This window comes from Dioscorea cayenensis, unplaced genomic scaffold, assembly GCF_009730915.1.
Source record: "Dioscorea cayenensis subsp. rotundata cultivar TDr96_F1 unplaced genomic scaffold, TDr96_F1_v2_PseudoChromosome.rev07_lg8_w22 25.fasta BLBR01001433.1, whole genome shotgun sequence".
NCBI lineage: Eukaryota > Viridiplantae > Streptophyta > Magnoliopsida > Dioscoreales > Dioscoreaceae > Dioscorea > Dioscorea cayenensis.
In genome coordinates, this window is record NW_024087824.1 from 47,917 (window position 1) to 57,407 (window position 9,491).

At 35.0% G+C, this 9,491-nt stretch overlaps 2 protein-coding genes across 2 annotated transcripts; one reads left to right on the forward strand and one right to left on the reverse strand.

The window, feature by feature from the left end:
- Positions 1 to 1,207: 1,207 nt before the first annotated feature.
- On the reverse strand, positions 1,208 to 3,485 carry LOC120256423. Its single transcript, XM_039264108.1, has 7 exons — positions 3,255 to 3,485; positions 3,080 to 3,166; positions 2,752 to 2,991; positions 2,522 to 2,686; positions 2,376 to 2,429; positions 2,146 to 2,292; positions 1,208 to 1,695 (listed from the first exon to the last, which is right to left on the reverse strand). Exons 1-7 carry the CDS (start codon positions 3,366 to 3,368, stop codon positions 1,318 to 1,320), a joined length of 1,185 nt encoding a protein of 394 aa, XP_039120042.1. The 5' UTR covers positions 3,369 to 3,485; the 3' UTR covers positions 1,208 to 1,317.
- Positions 3,486 to 5,164: 1,679 nt separating this feature from the next.
- Positions 5,165 to 6,165, forward strand: LOC120256421. Its single transcript, XM_039264107.1, has 3 exons — positions 5,165 to 5,305; positions 5,438 to 5,509; positions 5,992 to 6,165. The coding sequence occupies exons 1-3, from the start codon at positions 5,165 to 5,167 to the stop codon at positions 6,163 to 6,165; spliced, it is 387 nt and encodes a 128-aa protein (XP_039120041.1).
- Positions 6,166 to 9,491: the final 3,326 nt, after the last annotated feature.

Sequence of the window (9,491 nt, forward strand, 5' to 3'; positions counted from 1 at the left end):
ACAAATTATATTAGAAAGAGACCCTAATTGAATGATAAAATTAGTATTCAAAATCCATCTCATGATTTCTTTACATTTCTCCAAAAACATTCGAGTTAATAAATCAATGGTGTGCTAACAAATAAAAAATTTACTGGTTGACTAAAACAGTTAAGCATTTTACTAATAATAATAATAATTATTATTATTATTATTATTATTATTATTATTATTAGTATTATTATTATTATTATTATTTATACCAAAGTGACAAGAGATGACTTATAAAAAATTTGTTAAGGGACATAGAAACAGTGATGCACTAGTTATGGACCTATGGTAGCATATACACATTACTGTAACAATATTATCAAATCTAAAATTTAGATATAAAATTTTAAATCTACCAATTCATTATCCTTTTATTTACCTATTCACTATCCAATATAACAATCCACTGCAATGTTTCTTAATTTTTTTAATTTCATATTTAGAAATATAAAAATAAACAATATGTACAGATAGCATTTTAGTGAATAAATTCCGGTGAAATTATCTTCCTGTATCTAATTACCAAAAAGCCCTTTAGAGAATCACATAGTTCAGGCTTTTAGGGTTAAAACCTAGGTCACAAACGTGGCGGGATTGCTCATAGTCCGGGCGCCACGTCACCCTCGCTTTCCTCTTTGAGCTATATGATATATGCCCCCTTTTAATTCTTAAACCAAAAAGATATATATAGTTTTTAATAGTTTAAAAGATTTTAAGAAAATCAAAATACAGCCTTCAGTTACAAATACAAAATGCATCAAAATATTTATAAAGGTGAAATGAACACATTTTTTTTCTATTCAAAACTTAAACAAATCTAAATGTCAAATCCAAAAAGATTAAACATTTTTTTTTTCACTGCAACAACCACCTACACAAGCTAAGGGTTATGAAGGACAATTCACCATCTGTAGCCCCTTGTGATTCAGAAAGTCCAACAAGCAGCAAAAGTTTCATTGGGAATGACTTTAACCTGTGCCTTTCATATAAAGGTGTGCCATTTTCAAAGCTATACTCACATGCACACCACCTCCCCCTTTCATATCACCATTTAACACTATAATAATAACTTTTCAACCTACACATTAAATTGAGAGAGAGAGCGATTAAAGAGAACCAAATACAAAAGTCTTAAGCCTGCACTTCAAAAAAACAGAGGAACAGACCAACCTCTCTCTCTCTCTCTCTCTCTCTCTCTCTCTCTCTCTCTCTCTCTCTCTCTCTCGGGGTTGTACAATAGACTTTAAGATAGCAATTAAGGTTTAGGGTTAAGGGTTTACTTAAAAACTATGGACAATTAGGGTTTCTGCCAGGACCTCCATAGTAAAAGTAATGGCCCCAATCACCACTAATGCCAATCTGCACATCATAGCAGTTGGATTGTTCGGTGAAAGTGCCCATCCCTTTGGGAGGTTTCAAATTATTGGACTCATCCACCACTTGAATGTTTCTGAAATAGCTTGCCTTGCCAAACCCATCTTCAGGAAAAAGACCACTTCCCATTTGTGTGGTTGTGTGTTGCCCTCCTGCATCAGAATTCACAACCTCTCCTCCCCATTCTATCATGGATGCACTATCAGCTAAGTATGAGAACAAGAATGAGGGCCAATATCCTAGTACATACTTATCTCCAAATTGTAACCACCAATGCCCTTCCTTTGGATCCTGCCCATACATCAACAATAAATGTCTACTTAATTGAACAAACATTACTTTCTCTTAATTTTATGATATACTAGTTCATTATGTTGATGTTATATGCGTTTGGCAGGAAATAGACAGAACAAGGAAATGGTAATCAAGGAATTTTCTATTTATTATATCTGATTTGCTGAGTTGCTCATGCTGTTGAATGTGAATTAGTGATGACTTGATAGAAATGTTAGTCGGGAAGTGTCACAAAAATAGGAGAGAAAACTACATTGCATGGAAGGACATTTTAGTTTTTCATCTAGATAATATGCATTTGGTGGCAAAGATAGAAAGGGAATGGTAGGTAAGATGGTTTCAATCAGAGGCCGTGATTACCGGATTGATGGTTGCAAGACAATCCAAGGGTTGAAGAAAAAATCATGTAGTCAAAGCTAGATCAGTAATTATATCTGTCTCTCTTACCTTCCATACAAGCAGGCTGATATCATATTGGGAGCCCCCACTGTTGGAGATGGGGGAGATACTGGCCCCCATTGCAATCTCACTGCTAATTTGAATAAACCCGGAGCAGAACAAGTTGTAGCACCCTGTTGCCTGATAAGCATCACTCTGCAATTTTTTTTAACAAAGCAAAAACAAGTGAGGTAAAATCACTTGAATAAGAATTCAAAACTAATATAATGTGAACTTACAGTCCAGTAGGTAAACAGTCTGGTATTGTTATCTCCATAAAGATCTGGACTGACCTGATTAATTTCCATAACAAGATTAAAATAAAAACATCAACCAAAAAGAAAACATCAAAACCATTGTTTTACTTTATTTCATGCATAGTTACCTGCCAACCAGCTTCAATGCTGTTAAGATCTTGCCCAAATGTGCCTCCCAATATCCACAGCTGGGACAAACTAAACTCATTGTGTTGCTGAATCTGTGGATTCCAGACATTGATGGTTGCCTTTGTCCCATAATATTTACCCCCTTCCACATAAGCAATTGCATGCTGCTCAAAAATGTTTTATGAGTTCCATAATATTCAACTTTTTGCATAAATAAAATAAAAAATACCTGGTGGCCACTCTGGTTTACAAGATCAGGCTCAGCAGACATTGGATGTTTGAGGTTCAGCTGCTTCTTCCTCCCAAACCTTTTCACTGAGCTTGCTCTAAGAACATCCTCTCTCTTTGTCCTTCTGATTGGTACAGTGTTTTCAGGACATCTCCCATTAGCGTGCCATAGTTGTGAAATAGACTCAGAACTGACCTTGTTCACATCATACAAACCATCTGGGTGAAAACTAGGTATCATCTACCACACAAAAATAAGAAGAAAATTTTGATGAGAAGAACATAAAGAGCAAACAAAAATTAAAAAAAAAAGTGAGAAAAAGAAAAACCTGGATGGTGTGGTCCTTGAGAAAAGGATGATCAAAAGCAGGTTGAAGAGAAATATGAACACAGTCTATAACATCCCCATCAGGACTCTGCTTTGAATCACAATAAATCACATAAAGATAATCCATACATATATTTTAAAGAAAGCAAGAAGCAAAGGACGAAAACAAACCCAACCTTGATGCTCTTCACTGCAGGCTTGTTCAGCCGCTTGATGTGCCTCGAGATTGACACCCCTCCAGAGCCAACTGCGGACAAGAAGACCAGAAGAAGAACAAGCTTCACCGCCATCAACGTTGAGAGAGAAGTTAAGCAGCGGGTTTCATTTGCTTCTGTTCTTCCTCCGGCTAAGTGTCCGTTGAGGGTAGAATTGGGAAACCAGGAAAGGAAGTTTTGCAGCTGCTGTTGCTGCTGCTGCTTTTGTGTTATGGATTGGAAGAAAATGACTGAAATACCCCTTGGTCCTGGGTTGTCCTGTTGTGAAGTTTGGCACGAGTGTTTAACTCGCGTGAGGAGCATTGGATTCGGAAAAGTTTCGGCTTTCACCGCGTGTGCTTTTGGCACGTGTGATTGGGCCACGCATTGTGTCAGATGGAGGACAAATATATACATATCATTGTGCGTGATTGTGGAAAAGAGTTACTTGAAATTTGATTAATTATTGTTTTGTTTTTTGGCGGGTTGCAACGAAAGAGTGGTTTTCCGTTATTATCATGGCTTAAAACTGGCTTTTAATAGACTAATGATGGTCAAAGTTTCAGAGACAAAAATAAATGGTTTTGAATGTGTACTATTTGAAAAACATAAGTACCTGTATATGTATACTTATTTTAAATTTCATGATTGTGTGAATACTTGTAGATTTTCTTGTGGTTGAATTGTGGGTATATATTTTTATGTTAAAGAAAAATCATTATATTTTTGAAAATTTATATTTTATTATTTTTTTTTTCACTACCTCTTATTTAACTTTTTTTTCTTTTGTAATTTTTTTATTGAGAAAGAGGAAAAGTCCAGTATATCTGTTCTTCATCTTTAAAGTGAGACCATGAGGGAGTTTCACAATCCCTTTATGAAAGGTGAAAATTGCTGTGAAGTGATTGGTTTTTTAAATAAATGCATTCTTTAACAGTTTTAAAAATAATTTTTTTTAACGCTTTCTTTCTAGTGAGTTAAACCATTTTGTATTTGGATCAGTTATTATAGAATTATTTGTATTCAAGAATTTAATAATTTGAGAAAATTAGAAGTGCATTTTAATAGAATTATTTGTATCCAAAAATTATTCTTTTAAATGTATTTATGTGTTCACTTTTAATCCTTCATCTAATTATGTTACACTGTATTGATATAACATCTTACACGGCATGAAAATAGTTTCGATGTGAGAGCTACATGGGAACATCATTTTGCTAAAAATTTTGAAAATAATTAAAAAGTTTAAATAATATGAAAAATAGATGCGCCACATTATGTTTTTCTGGGAAAATATTTTTTTAATTTGTAATAACACGGGCAAGGAAATGTAGTCAATCAGGAATAAAACTAAGAAGGGCTAGCAGGGGCTTCAGCCCCTCCCTCAGCCACCAGTGCTCTTCCTTGTGTGGCCAGAAGACCCCAGAACCAGCCCCCCCTTGGAGGGCGGTCAGCCCCCTTGGTGGCCAAATACCACAAGACCAAGAAAGGAGTTCTCCAATCGCAAAGAAAAAGTTTCAATCTTTGGCCAAACCCGGGGAGCTCTATGCTTTGATGATGGGACGGAATCACGGAAAGAAGCCCTTCCATTGCTTTGGTGCAGTGATTCACAGCGAGGAGAGACTTTGATGGAGAGAAAGGGAGAAGAGCTTCAGCTGAGAGTGGCTTCAAAGGATTAAGAGCTTGGGGCTTCACCATGGCCACCATGGAAACGAGCTTCAACTGTATACCTTGTTCTCTTCTGGGGTATCATTATCAATGAAACTTTGGCAAATCTCAACTATTCATCACAAGATCAGCAGAGTGATTGACGGTTTAAATTTACAGCCTTGCCTTGAGATCCATAAAAGAAGGCTCACTAGTTACTAGTGTTCATCCTCGTCTCCTTAGCAATGGCTTTGGAGAAGAAAAAAGAGTTCGTCTATAGAGTGAGCACGGTGGCAGAATGGGATGAGTTGCAGGCCAACGACAATACTCTTGGTGGCGATCTCGATCGCCGCACTGGTTGCATCCATCTCAGCATTATCAATCCTGTAGTTGATAGTTCAATCACCACCAAAAGGATTGATAAAAAAAGGCACCTTTTTTTTGTTGAATTAGGGGAAATATCCATTTTTTAAGAGAGATTTGTGACTGATTTTAAAATTTATGATTGTTTTTCATAGGTGAAGAAAGTTTTAAAGAATTGTTTTCAAGGGAGGGAGGACTTGTTCTTGCTTCAAGTTGACACTGCTAAGGTAATTAACAATCCACTGATTATTAGTTTGTTTTTTTGGATCTTTGTAATGTTTTTTAATGATATTGAACTAAGAAATATTTGATGAGATTAGTGAGGGATTGGTCTCAAAATGTAATCTTTCAGTAGTTAAACCAAATTTTCTCAGTTGTTATGTTGACTTGTTCTCTGCCTTTGATCATTTGAATACTGAAACTCTTTTGTTGTTCTTTGTGTTCTTTCAAATATTGGTTCTTTGTTTTGTGTTTCTGATTTAAACTACATGATTAAATTTGTAATACGGAAACCACTCTTTTCTTTGTCTTTGATCAGTGTTGCAACACTGCAAGAAAACACACTCAAATATATGTTCAGGTTTTATAATCAACTGCAGGAATCAATTTTATTACCTCTTGTTTTTTCTTTTTTCTCTGTTTTTATGATATTTGTTTATTTGCTATCACATTGATTCAACAAATTCAAAGCATGTAAATTTTTTGACAGCTTGGGGATGGACTGATTTATGAAGCAGTTGATGAAAGCAACTCTTTCCCACATTTTTATGGCCCGGCTCGGAGCTTTGGTCCTCTGTCGCTTGACGCCGTGCGCAAGGCCAAGAAACTGCAGCTAGTGAATGGTGAATTCAGCTGTAATATGCTAACTGAATCACTGAATTGATTCTGCCCTTCAATAATTTGTTATCCATGTTTTTTGTAAAACATTATGAATTTTATTTGGAATTGAGTTTGTCATCTAGATCTCTGAAAATATAAAATTGATTAGATGTTGAAACTGGGCTTTGACTTCCAGAGGCCATTTGCAGTTTGGAAGTAGAATAAAAAACACCCTTTGAGTGCTTGTTTTAGACCAAGAACTTGTATAAAAATGGATAGAGTTGCAGCCTTGAAGCATGGAAAAACACATCACATGGAGATGAAGAACATGCCTGCTTTGCATCTTTTTCTCCGTCTTCATCCTTTTACACAGGTACTACTACTTTTCTTCTCTTTTACTGCCGCTGAATGTTGTGAAAACTAATTTGCGCAACAAAATGGGAGACGAGTGGATGAACGATAGCATGATTGTCCATATTGAGAAAGAGGTTTTTGTAACTACGACAAATGAGACAATTCTACAATGTTTTCAAAAAATGCAAACTCGTCATATTTAGTTACCTCCTCTGAGTAGCATGCGTCGCACAGATGGCAGTTCTAGCTCGAGTGTACATAGTAAATGTTTTATGTTTTTTGTAATTGTTTTAATTAAATGTCACAATGTCGCAATATTTTGTATAAAAAATAATTGTTATGTAGACTAATTGTTATGTCGCACAGATGTTGTATTAGATGATTTCGTGTTTTGTTGGAAGGATATTGGATTGATGTGTTCGAAGGATATAAACATAAAATTATATTACTCTGCCATTTTTTTATTTATATAAAAATTATTATTTTTAATAATTATAATTACTTGTGGGCTCTTTCTCTTTTATTTTTATCTGGCCTTTAGTTAGGGTTGACCAATTAAAAATAATGGATCACAAATCAAATTTTAATTTTTTTTAAAGACTTCAAGGGATTGTGAGTTCATAACTTCCATAAGAGGCAAGCATCTAATGTTAATTACCCCAGACTAATGCATGGGAACCTCTGATTAAGAATAAAGTGTGAATGAGAAGCAACAAATGAGAGAAATTAATTTGATCAATTACATAAATTTTATTGAGAATACAAAGATTAGAAAACTCTAACTCTCATAATTCTACTTCCCTAATCTCTCTAGCTTTACATAATTTGAGTCTATTTTGACTTTTTTATCTTAGCTTTTCGCCGAAGATCACGCTGAGGATGTCTCCTTTGTCATTGGTCATATTTTTTCTTGCTTGTATGTTGAATATCAGCTGGATTTCAAATTGTGACTTCTCTATGTTTGTGAATCACAAATTTATTTCATTTGATTTAGACTTTTGAAAACCCCGGCATTTCACACTTGTAAAGCTTTTAGTCTTGGATTCATGAAGCTCTTTACTCTTTGACTTTTGATGTCTCGAGATTTCTGAAATCATTTGTCTCATCATTTGAATTTTTCAAGTCTTGACTCTCCTATGCTTTTAAGTCTTAGCTAGTGCATCTCTGAGTCATAACCATTCATATGATTCGGTCACTAACTTGATTACTTTGACTTGTTTTTTTTTAAAGAATATTTTATGGATTTTGGGTGGGGATCCCCATTTGTTTGTGAATCATAAACTTGATTTTCTTTTTTTAGCTTTGGAGTTTGAAGCCTCGGTGTCTCACACTTTGTGAAGCCTCTTTCTTCATCATTATCAAGGAAACTTTCCTTTTTTTTTTGTTTTTTTGTCAATTCATTTGAAACATTTTTTTCCTGTTGCTCAAAGCTCCTTTTTTTTTTTTACTTTGAGAAACTTTTTTTTTAAACATCACTTAAAGAACGTTTTTTTTACTAGTTGAGCTTTTTTAGTCAATTTAAGAGAGCTCTTTTTCCCACTTTTTTTTTGTTTGACATGTGAGGTGTGAGCATCATTACACAATGTTTTTTTGCTTGGAAAAATCACTATTTCCCGTGTGGATCTTAAGAGATTTTTACTTAAGAAGGGTTTTCATTTTAACTCACTCAAATATTTTTTTTCACTTCATGAAAAGGGTCTTAAGAGGTTATGAGGAAACTCTCACTATGAGGTTCTCGACCACTACATTGGACCTCAACATGAGTTGGTGGTTTTCAATATTTTTATCACTTAACTCAAGAGAGTCTAAAGAGGTAATGAGAAAACTCTCACTATGAGAATTCTCTACCACTATATTGAACCTCAACATGAGTTGGTGGTCTTCAACATATTTTCCACTTAACTCAAGAGAGTCTTAAGAGGTAATGAGGAAACTCTCACTATGTGGGTTTTCTAACACTACATTAGACTCAGCATGAGACTTGTGGTATTCATTGCATCTTCCACTCACTCAAGAGAGTTTTAAGAGGTAATGAGGAAACTCTGACTATGAGGTTTCTCTACCACTACATTGGACCTCAACATGAGTTGGTGGTCTTCAACATATTTTTCACTTAACTCAAGAGAAGGTAATGAGAAAACTCTACGATGAGAGCTCTCTACAACTACATTGGACTTTAACATCAGACTGTGGTTTTCAAAATATTCCACTCGCTCAAGAGAGTCTCAAGAGGTAATGAGTAAACTCTCAATGAGAGCTCTCTAATACTACATTGGTCTCATCATGTGACTTGTGCTCTTCATGGCATTTTCACTCACTCAAGAGAGTCTCAAAAGGTAATGAGGTAACTCTAAAATGAGAGCTCTCTACCACTACATTAGACTCAGCATGAGTTTGTGGACTTTAAAATATTTTTCACTCACTCAAGAGAGTCTCAAAATTAAAGGTAATGAAGAAAATTTGACTATAACGTTTCTCTACCACTACATTGGACCTAAACATGAGTTGGTGATCTTCAACATATTTTCCACTTAACTCAAGAGAGTTTCAAGAGATAATAAGGAAACTCTCACTATGAGGGTTCTCTAACACTACATTGGACTAGTATGAGACCTGTGGTCTTCATAGCATTTTTAACTCACTTAAGAGAGTTTTCAGAGGTAATGAGAAAATTCTACAATATGAGCTCTCTGCCACTACATTGGACTCAGCATTAGACTTTTGGTTTTCATAGCATTTTCCACTCACTCAAGAGAGTCTTAAGAGATAATAAGGGAACTCTACGATGAGAGCTCTCTACCACTACATTGGGCCTCAACATGAGATTGTGGTATGATAAATGCTTGAGTAGATATATTTCTCTATATGTTTTACGTGTATTGAGCATCATTTTTACCATGGTTTATGTCTTATAAAGTGTATTTGGTGTTCCTTTGTGCAAATAGGTTGTAAAAATGCCTTGAAGGAAGAAAAGGAAGCAAAGATAGGTTATAAACCATATTTTGGGAGTTTTTATACAACATAAAGATCAAGACA

What these genes read in the sequence shown, in the direction of transcription:
- LOC120256423 (XM_039264108.1), bottom strand. Translation starts at nt 3,368, where the DNA reads ATGGCGGTGAAGCTTGTTCTTCTTCTGGTCTTCTTGTCCGCAGTTGGC. An exon ending in TCAAGGACCACACCATCCAG is followed by an intron (nt 2,992 to 3,079) that starts GTTTTTCTTTTT and finishes TTTGTGTGGTAG; the next exon opens with ATGATACCTAGTTTTCACCC. An exon ending in TAAACCAGAGTGGCCACCAG is followed by an intron (nt 2,687 to 2,751) that starts GTATTTTTTATT and finishes ATTTTTGAGCAG; the next exon opens with CATGCAATTGCTTATGTGGA.
- LOC120256421 (XM_039264107.1), top strand. Translation starts at nt 5,165, where the DNA reads ATGGCTTTGGAGAAGAAAAAAGAGTTCGTCTATAGAGTGAGCACGGTG. An exon ending in ATCTCAGCATTATCAATCCT is followed by an intron (nt 5,306 to 5,437) that starts GTAGTTGATAGT and finishes TGTTTTTCATAG; the next exon opens with GTGAAGAAAGTTTTAAAGAA. An exon ending in TTCAAGTTGACACTGCTAAG is followed by an intron (nt 5,510 to 5,991) that starts GTAATTAACAAT and finishes ATTTTTTGACAG; the next exon opens with CTTGGGGATGGACTGATTTA.